We start from the raw sequence: 17362 nt of genomic DNA, 5'->3' as shown, positions 1-17362 counted from the left end.
CCTGTGTGCTTGCGAGCTGGTGTTGCTGGCTATTTGTTTCAATTTATCATAAAAGGCAACGCCGGAAGTCAGCCAAGCTGCAGTTGAATGAACGATGGCGGCAGCGGAGTCTTAGACTTGAGGCGACTTAGCCGTAAGACGGCCGGCAAAAGTCCTTGGCAGCCAGCTGAGTGGCATTAGAAGGGATTCCCGGATTCCCGGACTCCCGGACTCCCGGCCACTCGCATCGAGGAGCGGCCTCTTTAAGGACTGCATAAATACGGCTCACAATTATCGCTGTCGCCAGCCAGGGCAGCTACACATAAAAAAATTGCCAGAGTATAATTGAAATTATCAACTAAATTTCGTTATCAACTGAAGAAGATGTAATAAAAGCAATGGTATAAACATTTTCACATTGAAGTTCCCAATTTCATTCACTTTAAGAATGAAGTAGAACAGCTTGCGCTAAGCTGGCTCTTTCTCCCAAGTGTACCCAAATTACCCACCAACTTCGGCTTGTCTTGAGAACTGGTGCTCCTCCGGTCCAGTTTGTCCTGGCATTCTCCTCATGGCATTCTCCTCCTGGCAGTAATGAAAACAAATGCCCGGCCATTTGCAGCAACGGGGACAATTAAAGAGGCAAACATTAGGAGACTGCAATGGCAGCGAAACGTTAAGTAAATCTCGAGTGCATTGCCGCAATGGAGCGGCGAGGCTTTTACTACAAATTTTCCCGGGGTTTTTCATATTTCACGCAATTGAGAAGGAGCCAAACTATTTGCAATATTTCAGGCTGCCACACGAACGAAATCCAGACATGAAAAATGCAATGCTTGCTCGGGCTTCCTTCACTGGCTGAATGTGGGTGGAAAATCGGTGAAAATGCGGCAAAGTGGGTGGCATTGGGCGCAAGAAGCGGGTGCCACAACAGTGATTGCGCTTTATTTGTGATAATAAAACACACCATCGCGCCGAGACGACGACTACGACGACGACGACAGAGTTGGCAGAGTGGGTGGTGGTGGCAGTTGGGTGTAAATCGAACCGCGAAATTGCAACAAACTGCGCGTGCATTGGCCTCCACGAAAAAGGACGAACGGGCCAGGACGAAACAGAGGGGGTGGGGTGGGGCGGCAACAGAGCAGAAGTCAGGACCTTGCTGTCGGGGCATAAGAATATTTAAGCTGCAACAACGTTGCAGCAAATATTAAAGGAAAACACCAACGGCAGCGGGGCGCAAAAGGATTTACTGCATATTTCATGTTCACAACGAACCAATTTTACGCTCTTCAAATCCTATTAGTCAATGGCCCTATGGGGATGCATCACCACCACCACCACCACCACCACCTCCAGTGGCAGAGCCACCAGCAGCAGCACCACCACCAGCAGGAATACACGTGGGGAAATACCCATTAAAGTGGGTTAAAGTGCATTGATGTTAGGACATATAATTGCCTTGGAAATGTGGTTTAATTTGATAAAGAAACTATAAGTAACTATGAATAAGAAGTCTTACTATAACTTATATTCATATATTTAACATATATTCATAAGAATGATTCAAATAAAAATATATAAATTTCATTACCTGATTGGGTTGCAGCTTTATTTGCAGTGCAGCCGACAGGAGCTTCGGCGGAATCAAGCAGGACTTTCAGCCAAGGCAGCTGTTTCGGCAAAGGGTTGAGATCCATTGGGTGCTCTGGTGTGGGGTGGTGTGGGGTGGTGTGGGGTGGTGTGAGGTGGTGTGGGGTGGTGTGGGGTGGTGTGGGGTGCAGCGAAACGGAGCAGAGTGGGTGGTGCAGGGTGATTGGTGATGCCTTGGCTCAGATACAGCGATTTACTGGCACACACTCGAGGATACGTATCTATAGATATATCTTTACGTACATACGTACGTACGCCATATATATGTATGTGCACATATATATAAGTAAGACTCTGGCCTGGCCTGGGTCAGCTTAGTGTGTCTGGCATTTCCGCACGATTATGCATGTGAGTGGCGGTGTGGAGCTCGCTGTGGCCTTTTGGGTGGGGATAAGCCCAGTGGACAGCCCGCAAATGCCCGCCTGGAAACGGTTCTCATCAATCTAGTTACTTCGAGAGCATGAATTATGAAAAACGTGCAAAATGCAAACGGAAATTAAAATTTATACAAAAAAAAAGGGATGGAGCACACAGTGAGTTTGGGGGATTGAGAACTTCCACTCGGTTAGACAAATGCGCTGTGTGATGGTGGCCCCCGCACACGGAAATCAAAGAAAACACTAGCCAGAAGACCGAAATAACAAATGAAAAATACAAAAAAAAAAGGGGCCAGGAGCAGCGGGAGCTGTGGAAGGGAAATATGTTTGGGGAAAATTAAACATATTATCCCAGACTCCGTTCCATCCAGCTTTTGCCCGGCACAGCTGTTGAAAAACAAACCTCAACTTTGGCAGCATACAACATTTTTGTCAGGGTCCTGCTGCCGCTGCTGTCCTTTATTAATTTAACAGGCCATGGCAGTGATGCGATGCGACTTTGACTACAACTTGAACTACAACGGAGGGGCGAGGCAGAATGAGGGGCAGGACCAGCGACCAGGAGTTCAACAAGCCATAAAACATATGAGGCAGCCGAGTCGCATGCATTTTTCATGAGACGCTGGCTTTTGTGCCCATCACAATCATCGGACGAGGCCCGAAAAGTCCCCACTTCCACTGTCACTCCCACTGCCTCCCGAGTCCCGACTTCCATTTTCCTGGCGACGCCAACAATCATCATCGGCACTCGTCCTCATCCGCTCCAGTGGAGTCAGCTGGAGGACTTCTGCTCCTGCTCCTGCCACTGCTCCTCCTGCTGACTTCTCCGCTCTTGGCTACACTTGAACTTACACTGACACGTTCGAGGTTCGAATAATGTGGAGATGATGGGATTGGGGTGGAGGCCCTGCATATTTGTTTGGGAATATTCGAGTAGGAACCTGCCGGTGCATTTTCTTGCTTTTTTCTGTTTTTCATTTGCAGACTTCACACAAATTGCTTTCATTTGTTTTAATTGAATGTGGAAGGATCTACAAGCTATGAGCTCAGATTAGAGCGCAGCAAACTGGTTTACATATATATATCAATAGAAACGGAATAATTTGTGGGCTGATCAAGCGGAAAGATACAGTTGACTACGGCTATATTTTCAACAAATAATGGTGTGAATTATATAGCCATTAAATTTATCTTTTACTTTTAGTGCCGGTAATACGTAGCTAATAAAATAATCTAATCTAATAAAAATCTAGTCAGTTAAAGAGATGTCTCTATCTTTCTTCTCTGGAAACGAAATATCTTTATGGAGCAGTTACTGCCAGCAAACAAAGTGAAGTGTTTCCGCTTATTTATCTAAATAATCAGACGCCAATGAGCACTCTTTAAAGTCACGGTCCTTACAACTCGCATTTGATATATTCAGCCACTATTTGTAACCTCCTTGACTCACTTCGCATCCTGTGATTTCCTCACCAGGAGCAGGAGAGGAGCAGGAGAGGGCTTAGAGCAATCTCAGCTTGCAGGAAGCGTCGGAGCAATCATCAATCATCCGCCAGAGGCAACTCGGAGATCCGGTGGAGCACGTGAAGGGACAGCGACATTGATGGAAAACAACACCTGGATTTCGCCCTCCCAACAGCGCTGTCACTTTATCTTTTCGGAATGGCCTTCTCAAGATAAGGGAAGATCCTGATGATCCTGACTTATTTTTCTAAATCAGCCCACCAAAATGATAATCGATGGTGTTCAAAATTACCCAGTGAAACTCGCAGTGGTTGTACATTTCGGGAAAACTCTTTATTTCTATGTGAACTGAAGTTGAAAAATATTCGATTTTTCCATGAACGTATAACGTATGCAAATTTCGCTACACTTTTTGCGACTATTTGCCAATTTCTTTGTTTTGATTACAAGTGCAAAACATTTGGGGCATATGCTCGCTAAATATTTGTTTTAAACATTTAATATTCTAGTGAGGGTGTATACATATAACTATACAAATGTGTGTAAATATATTTACTATGTTTAAATGGGTAATTCTGACACGCTTTCGCGCGTGCTCTATTTTCATAAATATTATTTATTTATTTATTTATTTGGGCAATCAATTTGCCGGATTTTTTGCTTTTGCTTTTGTTTTTGTTTCGGTTTGTGTTCCATTTGCATTTGAAATGCTTTGGCCTTTTGCTTAAACACTTACGTATGTAAATTGAAATTTGTCGATGGCTGACCACCATCAGCGTTTATTGTAAATATATTCGTATGTGGCTAAATGGTAGGTATGTAGTATGTATATTTGCTGATGTATATTTGTATGCAGACCGTCGTAGGTCATCAATATTCATAATAAATTAATAAATATATATCTGTAAGCCTGATTGCCGAGCCAGGATCCTGCGATTCCCACTCAGATCGCTATCCTTCAGCTCTGTCTCTGTCTCTTTCTCTTTCGCTGTCTCTGTCTCTTTCTCTTGGTTGTTTATTGTGATTTGTTGCGCTCGACTTGGCCACTTGGCCATGTTAAAGCTGTCGTCCGCTTGACCTGGCAGCGGGAAAACCCGGTACCCCCGCCACTCCCCCAAGTGGGTCAATAGGGCTGGTCATTGATTTACGGGCGGCCAGCTGTGGCAGTACTAATTTAAATTATGATTGAGCTTACGCATAAATTAATTGTCGTGAACACCTAGCAGAGGCTGGGATCAATATCGAAATGCCTCTCGCTTGATTGGCAGTGAATGTTATGGCCATTTCTATGGCACTCGCATGCGCCAATCAATTTTTATTATGCATTATTTATTTTTGTTCAAATTAAAGCGAGCATGCTGCAGGCTGCATTTGACTTTGTATTTTACAGTTTACGCTTTAATTGCTGTCTCTGGTCCATTTCTGCCGATTGCTCTCATTGTTTTTGGCCATTTAACTGACCGTGCTGCTGTATGGGTACTCTATATATGTATATGTATGTGTATGTATGTATATGCCTATGTATTGGTAGTGCAACAATTATCGTACTATATGTATATTAAACTGGCGCACAATTTTACACTTGACTGCCCGCTCAGAGTTTGTTGCTTTGTTTTCACTTTGCCTATATTTAATTTCACCTTTTTTCACTGTTTGCATTTTGTTTGTTTGTTTGTTTGTTTGTTTGTCTATACTATTTTCACTATTGCTGGTTGCTGGTTGGCTGGTTGGCTGATAGAGTCTCTGATGTGCTGCATTTAATTTAATTTCATTTAAATAAAATTATCATCGAAGCCTGGCAGGGTTAATTGCACGTTAACACACACACGCCGGAGGGACATCGAATAAAAATTAAATATTAAATGGCTGCCATGGCAGTCATAGAAATTTGGGGCATGGGGCATGTGGCATGGGGCTGGGGCCTTGCGGCGGGACAAGTGCTTAAGCTAATTGCAGTTTCGCGACAAGCGGAACCGGAAACGGGCCTCGAAATGGCCGCAGATGATCCCTTGGCAAACGCACTCACGTAGCCGCTAAATGTTTCAATTTTCTGGCAGCTCAACGCGGCGCCGCAGACATTTAATAATAAACGCAGCTGCAGCACCGAAATGGCCAGAACTTTCCCGGCTCCTGTCTCCCTGGCTTTTTGGCAGTGTCGCTGATGGCAGGGAATTGGATTTGGGGGGTGGTGCATTTCGGGGGGTGGGTGGAATGACAAAGACAACCGCGAGCAAATGGCCATCGACCATTTTGATGCCTTTCGGCCAGGGAGCAAACAAAATTAAAAACGAATTTCAAATGCCTTTGCCAGGCTCAAAAATGCAAATCGCATTCTCTGTGCCCGAATAGAGATGAGTTATTCTCGTGCACCTCTAAGAAATGGAAACAGAAACAGAAGTTTTCCCTAAAGCAATATATTATATATTAAAAAAAAACGTTATACATTTACTAAAAATCTTAAAACTGCCAAGTACACTCTGCGTTGAGCCTGGGGAAATGAAAAAATACTAAACTAGTACTGCTTCAAGGACTTCCCATCTCTGTTGACACGCACACACGGCAAGAAAGAGAGACAATCGCACACCTACAGGCCTGCAGGACAAGTTGCATACTTTCGGGCGCAACATGCAATTAAAATGCAAAAAAGGCAAATAGCAGAGCGACCATTTCGGCTTCAGGTCGATTCCATTCCGTTCTCCCGATCCGTTCCGCCTGCAGCTGCAGCTCGCAAAAACCAAAGACCAAAATCGATGCAGTGCCAAGTTGAAACGGAAATGCCGGAGCCGAATCCGCATCCGAATCCGCATCCGCATCCGTCCGTTCGTCTGTCCGTGAGCCTGGTGTCCGTGTGTCTGTGCAACGTCTGCGGTTAGAACAAGTTTGCCAGCCTGCATCTGTGTTTTTGCGTGTGACTGCCGTGGGTGTGTGTGTGTTTGGATGTGTGCGTGCTAGCCAGTATGCAAGTATGCAAGTGTGCGAGTGTGCGAGTGTGCGTGTTGATTTAGCGTTAAGCTTGTTGGATTTTTGCGTTTTGTCAACATTCCCCCGGCCAGTTGTGGATGCATTCGCAGACTGCTGCTGCGGCGGCTTTCTCGGGCTGTTCAAATAATTGCCGATAGACTTCGGGGCAAGAGCATTTCGAGATTGATTCTGGTTGGGTGGGTGGCAGCATGCACACAGAGAAAAGCAATCACCAAAATTGGTCATAGATTTGATTTCATTTGAGTTAGAAAATGGCTGCGGGGTGATCAACTAATGGCTTTTGAGTGAACAGCAAGAATCGGTGCCATTAAAATCGCAAGGGTGTTTAATTGTTTCAACAAGTGTCGGAATTCGGAATTGCAAAGGACTCAGATAACAGTTTATACTTTGAGTTCGATTTTCTCGCTGTGCAGAATGTACTGTTGGATCAACGGGGAGGTGAAGTGAAGTGCTGCTTAGACTAGGCTTAGTGTTCATTAATGGTCAGGTGACTATACAGTGGGGTGGGTGTGGTGATCGGGTGGCGTATCTCAATTAGTCCTATAGGTAAGTTAAACTCAACACTTGCAGATATGATTCCTATAGCTATTTGTCCTCCTATTCGTTAGTTATAAATGCATTAATATTGCTTCGTTGGCCTGCTCTATTTCCTTTACTATTTAGCCTCATCCTTTAGATTATGATTATGATCCTGCCCTTCTTGACATTGTGTATCACCTGACTGAGAATAATGATTGATTCAACGATTTCCATAAGTGAGTATGTGTGTTTTCTGTTTTCTGTTCTCTGTTATCCTGGATATTGGTACTAAGCAGCAGCGCTGCTTAGCGCCGAATCCTAGGGATGCTTCGTGTAATTGTTGAGCGGCATCTCGTTCACATGGGTGTGGGCCACCTCCTTGTTCCGGTCGTGTATGGCCATTTCCATGGGAGCACTGGCTGGCTTCTTCTGGGCCGCCTTCTGTGTCTTTAGCTGCAAGATAATAAGCGGTTAATTATGATACGTTTCACAGAGTTCACAGCTCTCATATTTACTCTCTGTATGGTCTTTTCAAAGTCCTGATGCGGCTCTGGTCGCTTCATCGTGCTGCAGTTTCTCAGGCGCTCGTTGGTCTGCAAAGGGATACACTTTAAATAATAGTAAAAACATTATGTTATTATATATTTTAAGAATACTTTCTATAGCTCACAGTCTAGGATATTTACTTGGCTGTGGGCACCTGTTACTTTAGCTTCATGCACAAGGTTAAATAAATTGTATTTTCCCATCACTTTGGTGTGTTTTTCCGGCTATTTCTTGCCCGCCCATGATTACTTCATTAACCCGAGTCGGACCGAGCAAATCGACACCTCAAAACAACCGCAGCCAAAACTTCAAATGGAAATGGGTAATGCCAAATGAAAAGCGCCGGGCAGCCGAGAAAGTGTAATGAAAGGGCAGCGCCGGTTGCTCCTGTCCCCGGAGCAGCATTTCCGCAACAGACCGCATAATGAGTGCCGTTGAGGAGCTGGAACACACGCTCCGGGTGACCTTTGACCGGAGCAAAAAGCACAGCTAGAGCAATGGCAACGACAACGGCAACAGAATCACGAGCTGGGGCCAAAGAAAGGTAATGAGTGCCAGAGGACACGCCGCACAAACACAAACACACACACACAAAAGAAGTTGTCCCGAACACGGAGCACAATTGTCGCCAGTGCTTAGCCCAAGTCATTTTCAAAATTGACCGCAAAACTCGGGAGCAACCGGAGTGGACAATCTGCAGCCGTGGTCCTCGGCAGCGGCAAATTGTGCTTAAATATTAAATGAACAGCCGGCGAAGGAGCGAAGGAGCGAAGGAGCACACACAAAAGAAAAACCGGACAACAACCGTAAAACACGAAAAGTTATAAACTCCCGTTGGACTGCGAAGGACACCCAGCCCAAATAAAAGGACACACACAGAAAAAAGAAGGTAGCCAAAAAAAAAAAAGAAAGGGAATGGAAGCTGGAAGCTCGATGGAAATGGAAATGGAAAAGTGCACGGCGACAGGACACACAAAACAAAACACTTTGGCACGCCTGAAATAATAAAAACAAATGCGAATGGAAAAAGGACAGTCGTGTGTAGAGGGAGCACCCTCCACGACCCCATCCCCACCCACATCCTTCACATCCGGCATAACAACCGCAGCAAAGCCGAAATGCGCCAAGGTGCAAATGACCAGGTAACGTGGAGATCCAGGAACGTGCCTCGTCCTCAGGTCCTTGACAACGCCCCCCGACAATGCGATTGGCGCTCTCGTCCCCGGCTTTGTCCTTTGCGATTTCAGCACTCGATGCACTCAGAAAAATCACTTTAGTTAGCAAAATAAGCAATAATTTTAAGATTCCAAGAATAAACAATACATTCTTAGCTAACATTGCCAGGATTATTAAGATATAAATATATAGGACTATTGGAAGGATAAGAAGTATACACAGGAATTTCTGCAAGTGCATTGCGCATCCTGTCGTGGACTTCCATCTGTATCTGGTATCTGGCACTTGCACTTGCAGGATCCCCGCCCTCATCGGCAGTTCATATCTCGGAGTCTGCCATTTGCATCCGGCACATGTCCTTGCCGCACTGCCCGCTGCCCGCTCCCCGTGACCCCTGACCCCCCGACTCCCGACCCCTGACCCCGCAGCACGCCGTGCTCTTTTTGCTCCTGCTCTGTGTTGTCATTGTCTGGTCTCGACCACTCGCCCAGCGCAAGTCAACGCAATTAACGGTAATTGCCTTTTATCGGCTTAGCCTTGATAAAGTTTTCTACCGCCCCCGGGCTTTTCCGCCCCGCCCCTTTTCCCAGAACGCGAACTTTCCTAGTTATTGCTGCTATTGTTGTTGTTGCCGCGGCCATCGTTGTTATTTGTAGGTTTACGCGGTTTTTATATTTTAATTTAATTTTATAAGTAGTCCCAGTGCTCAACCCCCCTCTCCCCCTTCCTCCTCCTCGTCCACCAAACTTGTCCATGGCAAAAATTCGACATTAAACAGAGCAGCGGATGGTCGCGTTGCTGGGGGGTTGGAGGGAGGGAGTAGGGGGATCGGGAAAAGTTTTTGTTTTGAATGCGGCAAGGAAATGCTTTGAAGTTGGCTCCAAATGATGGAACTTTTCATGGCTTTGCAGAGAGATAGGAAGCGGTCCCTACCTCCTTTCCCCTCTCCTGAATGAAGGAGCCGGGAATTAAACTGCGACCGAAATGGGAAAACTCGTTCCATTTTCATAATTCTCGAGCAACTTAGGAGGTGTCAAGTGCCCGACTAATGAAAATGTCACTGTCTATATGGCGCTGAACATAAGTGTCGAATGGAAACCCAAGCAGAAGTATTATATAAAAGCACTAATTCCTGTTTGCTTGGATTATTCGAGATTTAAAGCAGAGGAAATTAAAAAACTAAAAGCAATTCCAAAGGGACGATTGAGAACATTCCTATATTTATTTGGTTGATTTACCCAAATCCTTTTTACCCCCTTTTTATATGACAACTAAAGTTTTACCATTGCCAGCAAACAAACAAGCAAACAAGGAAGTAAGCCGAAAAGTAGGCAATAAAAACGGTTTCTTAACCGGAAATGACAAAATCACACACGAAATGGTTTCGATAAAAAAAAGGTCTACCTTCTGTGTAAGTGGCACCCAATTTGCGACCTCCAAACTCACCTTCAACTGCATTCCCTCCGTGGCGTTCAGCTCGTCTCCACTTTGCCGGAGGCCCTGCAAAAACCTGTGGAAGACCGTTCTCCGCTGCTTGTGCTTGTTCCGACCCTCTAACCAATCCAATCCAATCCAGATGCGGATGCGGATCCAAATCCAAGTCCAAATGCGAGGCAGTCAGGCGAACAATCAAACCGAGAATCAAACAGACATTCATTTGATTAACCAGACAGTCAAAGTTTAAGCGCAAACCAATTTAATTGAATTAAAAGCCATAAAAACCAAACAGCCGCCAAACTGTCTCTAACCACAGCCCCCTTTCCTCCGATTTTAGGCACTCCTCACCTGTTGCCGAAAAGTCGTAAAAGAAATTGGTCCGTGCTCCCGGATAACTGTGCTGCATCCCGTTCAGATTCAGTGCCGACTTGGAGTCGATGGCGTTCCGGGCCATGCGATTGGCCAAATCATTCTGCGTGTAGCTGTAGATCTCGTTCTCCTCGCGATTCGATAGGCAGCTGGAGGGCTGCACATCACGGAAAATATATAATATATACAGATCGATAAAAATTAGGTTTATGGATTCTTAAAGAGCTTAGTCATAAATATTCAATAGGGTGAAAGCGATTTCATTGCTTCTTATGACGAAGGATTAAAACGATAATAAAGTGTCTAATGTGCCTTACTACGGCCTTTGACTCTGCTTATTTATATCACTTCCCAAGGAAGAGACACTAAATTTCTTTCAGTGCATGCACACATAAAAGAAGAGCACACACGAGCATGCATAATAAACGAAACGGAACGGAACGGAAATGAATTAGAGTCTGATTAGCTGGGGGTCGTAAAAGCCTCTGCGGCCGTAAAAGTCACTGCTCGAAGTCGGAGCATCTGCTTGCCACCGAGGCGTACTTACCAAGTACTTGCCGGGCACATAGAGCGGCTGGCTGTGGCTGGTGGGCATCACCGAGGAGCTGACCAGGCCCGTGCCGCTGCAGCTGGGCCCGGCCATCCGGCGGGAGAGCGTGTGCCCCGTGGAGATGCGCACGTGGCGCTCCTTCCACTTGGACAGGCGCACCTGCTCGATGGCGTCCAGCACGTCGTCGTAGGGCATGTTGATCTGTTTGCTGTAGTGGGCGGCCAGGCCCTCCAGGTAGCCTCGTTTGCCCTCCTGCATGGCGAGAAAAGTGATGAGATTCATAACCATTTTGGACCCAATAAATATGAATAATCAAGAAGTTACAGTATCAGTATTTCTATATATTTCTAAATCACTTATATTAAAGCTCGCAATTTCCTGCGGTGCACGGGAAAGTTGCATCTAGAGCAGGGAGATCCCCAGATCCCGAGCAGTCCTAACCGCAATCCACTAAGGCCAGGGTCAAAAGCCACTCCTCAAGGAGCAGGCAGATCTCAGTGAGGCGGGGCAGGGCGGGCGCACAAGTGTTAATATCTTCCGGTAATTAGCGTGAGGCTGCCACTTAAATGTGTCCTGTTTGACATTCAAAGCGGTCACTGAAGCGGCAGCATCGTGCTCCTTTATGCTGCTCCATCTGCAGCTGCGTCCCCATCTGCATCTGCATCTGCATCCACATCCGCATCCGTATCTGCATCTTCTGTGTGTCTATGTCTACGTCGATGTCGATGTCTGCACCTGCATCCTCGAGCCGGGCAGAAGTAAATCCACTGAACCCCCCAACCCCGCGGCCTGGCAAATTCATTTAGCGTCGCATTCATGTAATGCACATGCAAACATTTGTGCTGAAATGCAACTTGTCTGCAGCTGTCAGTCAGTTAGATACACAGATACACAGCTACTACTACTACTACTACTAGTACTGCTACTTCTGCCACTGCAGCTGTAGTACATGCCACCCCCACACACCCACACACCCAGGGGGCTGTCTGTCTCATCAGCGCAAAGTGCAATTAGTTGAAGTTGGAGCCCGCGCGTCAACATGGCCCAGACGAAGGGGGCGTCGCGGGGGCCAGAAGCCAACAAGTCCTGTCTCCCCTTCAATCCCCCCCCCCCCTTTCGCCAGCATTCATCCTGCAGACACCTTTCTTCGCTGCCAGTCGGTATAATTCCATTTCGGGCTTAAAGTTGCATTTCAATTTGCGCCGCCACAAAGACAACAATCGTAAATATTTAACCACATCTTGGCGCACAAACTATGCCAAGTACTGAGCCATCAACTTGGCACCAACAAAAAAAAAACAAAAAAAAGGACCTCAACTGCTGCTAATTAAAATGCAAAGCAGCAAAACCTGATGCAGCCTATGTCTAAGTTTTCACACATAGCCACGGAACACTTTTAGAAGGGAACAGGAACAGAAATAAAAGTGCCAGTACACAGAAACAAATAATAATATTTCTTAAAGGGCAGTAAAAATATAAACCAAGAACTTCCATTTCATGGCAAATTATTAGTGATTGGTTTATTCTAGTTTGCGTTAAACATACAAGTGCTGGTAGTGCAGAAAAAATTCAAACAAAATGTTATTCTATTTTTTTTCAGTAGAGCTACAAATTTGGCATCAGGAGCTGGAGCGGAAGCCTGCGGATCGCGTGGCCTGCATATTAAGCAGCTGCATCGGAATCTGAAGAGTGTCTGGCAAACTGTCAACACTCCATGCGTGCTCAATAGGCACGTCTGCCACGCCCACCGCGCCCAGTACTGAAGCCGCCCCCGCCCCCCAAAAGGATGCTTGGATGGGGATGTGCATAGACCTGAACTTTAAATGGAGATGGCTTTGCATCTATTTGCATTGCATTGCATGGGATTGCATTTCTTTGGCGGAATGCAGGCGGCCCTGAACTAGTGACATGTTTTCAGCCAACAAAACGTGGACAAAGGCAGCAGAAGTCATCACGGCAAACGAGGCTGCCAAATGCCTTTCAATGTGCACTTCTTTTACACGGGCACAGTGGGCCAGCTATCTGGAAAATTCTAGCAAATTCTGATTTATAGTGCAAAGAGTTTGGAGTCACGTGTAATGCAGTTCATGTTATATATTCTCAACAGTACAAGCATTTAATCCACCTTCACACAACTTTTGCCACTATTTCCAGTGCAATTTGCTGGCCTGGCAATTTTGCAGCCATCATTTAATGGTAGCTCCTGTCGCCCCACTCATTTCACTGAAACAAACGCAACCACAATGCTGAGCTTTATCTGTAAGCCAGCAGCAACCGAAAAATACGCGCCAAAATAAACAAAATTAACGCAATGCAAAATCATTTCCCCAACCGGCGACTGCACGTTATATGTATAATAAAATAAACAAAACAAAACAGAGCAGAACAGAACAGCAGGGGGCCGATGGCCTGAAGTGGACACAGTGTATGTTGAGGTGACCCAGCGGGCTTCGTTGGTTGGCCACTCGGTTTAACTAAATTAAAATCGTGTTAATTTCACATTAGAGCGCACACAACGCCGGCTCCCCGAACGACTGTCACACGTTGCACATGCATCCTGTGCCCACCCCCCGTGCCACGCCCCCCGGGGGAGGGCAGGATGCAAATTGCCAGGACCCTAAACAAAACGAGCGTAGATAAGAGCAATCGCTGGCTGCTTGCTCGCCACAGTTAGTTGGGATAGTTTGCCGAGACTTTAATAAAGTACATAAGAACAACAGGGTATCAGAACTAAAATAGTAATACAAACAATTTAAAGTAGCATATATCTTTAAAATATATACATGATCGTAAAGAGAGAATGAACCTACCGGCGTGGAGTACGGATGGGCGGTGAGCCGTATGCCATCCGCCTCGAGGTGGCGCTTCATGACCGCCTCCAGCTCCTTCATGGTCACCGGCGTATCACAGTCGGAGGCCAGGATCTCGTTGCTGCTGCTCAGCGCCTTGGGATCGTTGATCAGCACATAGACAATGGCGGCGCCCTTCTCCCGCAGCATGCGCACACTCTTCAGCAGTTTGCCGCGATGCGAGGGATTATCCACGCCAATGGCATCCAGATCGATCTCGCCAATCTGCTTGCAGATCTCCAGCTCATCGTAGCCGTTCTCCAGGAAGCTGTCGCCGTAGTGGCCCAGTCCAATGGTGCGCAGCCACTCGCAGACGATGTTGTGGTGGTGTGGCATGCTGGAGCCGGAGCTGGTGCTGGCATTCGCATTCGCGTATCACGTGGCTGCGCTGGGAAACGGAAGGTCCAGCGGCGCGAAGGAGACCTTGTTCAGGCGCTGCGTCTTCGTCGAGGTGCTGGCACCACTGACACCACTAGCTCCACTGACTCCACTGGATCCACCGCCAGTCGCCAGTGGCTCCGGCTGGTTGCAGCTGCTGGCGGCACTGCTGCAGCTGCTGCTGGAGGTTGCCTTCATAGCAGCGGCAACAGGGGCAAGTTGCGCAGTGTACTCTGTTGGTAGAAAAAAGTAATGGATTTAAAGATGTTCATATAACTGAAAACATAGGCATGCCCAGAAGCATAAAAACATAAACATTAAATTAAATTGAGTTTGGCTTTGAGGCTGTAACGAATGCTTTTCATTTGCCGGGCTCAACAGTGCGTATGCGTAATATGGTTTCGGCTACTTCCGGTGGCCATTTGACTCGCCTGACAGGTGTAGGTCATGGGGGGAACTGCCTGGATCTGGTTCTAGATGGATCTGATGGGGAAGGGACAGGGGCAGGGGCAGGGTCTTTGGCATATCAATTTGCGTTAATAGCAGTCATTGTTCACTCGCAATCAAGGGAATGGGCAAGGGCCACTGCCGTTATGCCGAGTCCTGCCTATAAGCACTTAATGATAATGCTCGGTCATGTACACGAGCCACTAAAACACTTGAATATGCTTAGCCCCGGAAGCCACTTGCATATGAATAAGCCACTTAAAATGACAGATGGACCACTGCAGACGGGGGAGGCAACTCCCCCACCGAGGGCGGCGGTGGCGGTGCGGGGGGCGTGGCCGGATGGCAGCGCCCTCGGGTCACAGACAAAAGACAAAAGGAAGTCGTCTAACTATTTGTGCAATGCCCATGCCACGGCAACGACAACGACCCCGATCCTTGTTTGTTGTCTCCGGGTGTGTGTGTTTCTGTGTGTATGCTTGGCTGTAAAAATATTTTTGCTTGTCGAAAAATGAAATGCAAATGTCTGCTGGCAGCAGAAATATTGTCCAGCCGTTTCCTCCTCCTCAGGTGGCTGGCCATCCCCACCCAACTACCCATCTACCCAAGTGCCCCGAAAAGTGTGGTCCAAGGAGGCAGACAATGGCATAATGAAAATAATGTGGCTACAGTTTGGCCACACAGGCAACTGCAGCTGTCATTGAGTGTGCTAGATTGAAGTGGTCGGCTCTTCTTCCCTTCTTTCCAGCCCGAATCTCAGCCAGTCCGTGGATCCGTGTGTACAAGAACTTCGATCCGAAGTGAGAGCCAACTAATTGACTCGGCTTGACTTGGCCTCGCATACCTTTCATATTGATAAACACATGCTAGACAAAATGCCAGCATGCCGGACAATGGGGCGGATGAGTGACCTCCGGCCGACCAACCGAGGGGATGAAAGTGATGGGGCTTTTAGCAGATGAAAGGCACGAGATTGCTGGAAGGGTCCGAGTGGAACTTGAGCAGCAGGAATCCGTTAGCACAGGCAATTCAGAGCTATTTTAATATTGAAATGATTTAAGATCTGAATTGATAAGGGAATACAGCTTGGGAAGGGGTTCAAAGAAGAACTTAGGCGTCAGGAGTCAAGGCATTTAAACAAAGCGCATGTTTAGTGCCCAAACTTTAGGCAAGTAAAAATATCTATACTGTTTTTCACTAGCACTTTGCTTAAATGCTTTGATAATGCGATAACACATAAAATTTCCAGATAAAATTGCAAATCCATAATTCAGTTATAAAACAACCTATCTGAACTATTTCCACCCACACTTCTGAGCTGCTGCAACTGCAAATATTTAACCACATGCCCACCCGCATCTCAGACGGCCGGAAAACTTTCGGCACATTGTTAGCATAATAAACACATAATAAAATGCAAAAGGCAAAATCGGTAAAGTCAATTTTGAAGATGTTTTGCATACGCAGCCGTTGCAAACAGCTTGCCAAAGTTTATTTTCGAGCTAGCCGAACAAACACCGTTCCCGCCCAAAACCCAAAACCCAAAAAGGTTGCAATTCTCGGTTAATGAATGTCAGTGGCACTCCGTACATGGGCCATATACTTCCACACCATATAGCATATGCATATGCCACATACATCACATGGAAAATGTCATATATATTGGTTTAAGATGCTACGGGTCGAGTGTAATTACATGAAAGCTGGACTGAATTTGCATATGCCGCAAACTGACTACGATAAGCATCTTAAATTTTCAATTTCATTGTTTATTAAGTGCCAAATAATTGTTTGTGTGCAGTGAGCCGAATTTCTGATCAAAGGTGTTCGTTCGGCCAGCCCACGTTTTCCGTTTGTAATTTGCAATTTCCTGGACTATGGACTACAACTTCAGCGCCCTCAAGTGGATATATCCTCTGGCATAATTATGGGAAATTTGCAAGCCCTGAAGCGTGTGAAAATGTGCAAATGCATCGCGCTTTCCCCCGATTACCAGCCATTGATTATCGCCTTGGCTTTCTAATTATGAAACTTTCCAAAGGGGATTAAGTCCAACTCCTGTGATGAAGTGATGAAGTGCTGAAGAGGTGAAATTAAACAGAAACAGAAACAGAAGCAGAAGCAGCACTCACATACTCAGATAAACACAAACGCGCTCGACAATGGCCCCATTGTTTATGGGCTTTCACACAAATTTTTATGCAAAATTTCAGCCAGAGTAATTAATTTTAATATGAAAGCCAAACATGCGCGCTCTAACAATTGTCATATAATTTGCCGTCTAGACAGTGGAAATTTAGTATTTTCAATTAACTGCAATGGCAACTGAGCGCTGCAACCCGCCACCCGCTTAACCCATTCCAACCCTTAACACCCCACAGCAACAATGCACACAAAAAGGCGCACACTGATTATTTCCACGACGGGGGCAGGAAGTGGAAAAAGCGAGCTGCAGCTCCTCTGGCTGACTGCCATGTTGACATTGTTGGCTCGAAAAAATACAACAAAAAAATGGGGAAAAATAAAAACAACTAAAATCCGGAGCAAGAAAGTATGCTTGCACTGCAGTTCGACTGTTGAGCTCACTTGTGTGTTAATGAATTTAAGGTATTAGTGAATAAAGGTTTAAATAAATC

At 46.1% G+C, this 17362-nt stretch overlaps 1 protein-coding gene across 1 annotated transcript; it reads right to left on the bottom strand.

Annotated features, from left to right (window-relative positions):
* Positions 1-7292: 7292 nt before the first annotated feature.
* Positions 7293-14477, bottom strand: LOC122621756. Its single transcript, XM_043799732.1, has 6 exons — positions 13863-14477; positions 11050-11304; positions 10482-10659; positions 10143-10249; positions 7490-7567; positions 7293-7427 (listed from the first exon to the last, which is right to left on the bottom strand). The coding sequence occupies exons 1-6, from the start codon at positions 14235-14237 to the stop codon at positions 7293-7295; spliced, it is 1128 nt and encodes a 375-aa protein (XP_043655667.1). The 5' UTR covers positions 14238-14477.
* Positions 14478-17362: the final 2885 nt, after the last annotated feature.

This window comes from Drosophila teissieri, chromosome 3R (genome assembly GCF_016746235.2).
Source record: "Drosophila teissieri strain GT53w chromosome 3R, Prin_Dtei_1.1, whole genome shotgun sequence".
Lineage (NCBI taxonomy): Eukaryota > Metazoa > Arthropoda > Insecta > Diptera > Drosophilidae > Drosophila > Drosophila teissieri.
This window is presented reverse-complemented; position numbering and strand designations above follow the sequence as displayed.

Bases quoted from the DNA above. Each gene is read 5' to 3' on its own strand.
- LOC122621756 (XM_043799732.1), bottom strand. From the start codon at position 14,237: ATGCCACACCACCACAACATCGTCTGCGAGTGGCTGCGCACCATTGGA. The intron at 11,305-13,862 runs GTAGGTTCATTC...CTCGCCATGCAG, and splicing joins CCCATCCGTACTCCACGCCG to GAGGGCAAACGAGGCTACCT. The intron at 10,660-11,049 runs GTAAGTACGCCT...CGTGATGTGCAG, and splicing joins ATGTGCCCGGCAAGTACTTG to CCCTCCAGCTGCCTATCGAA.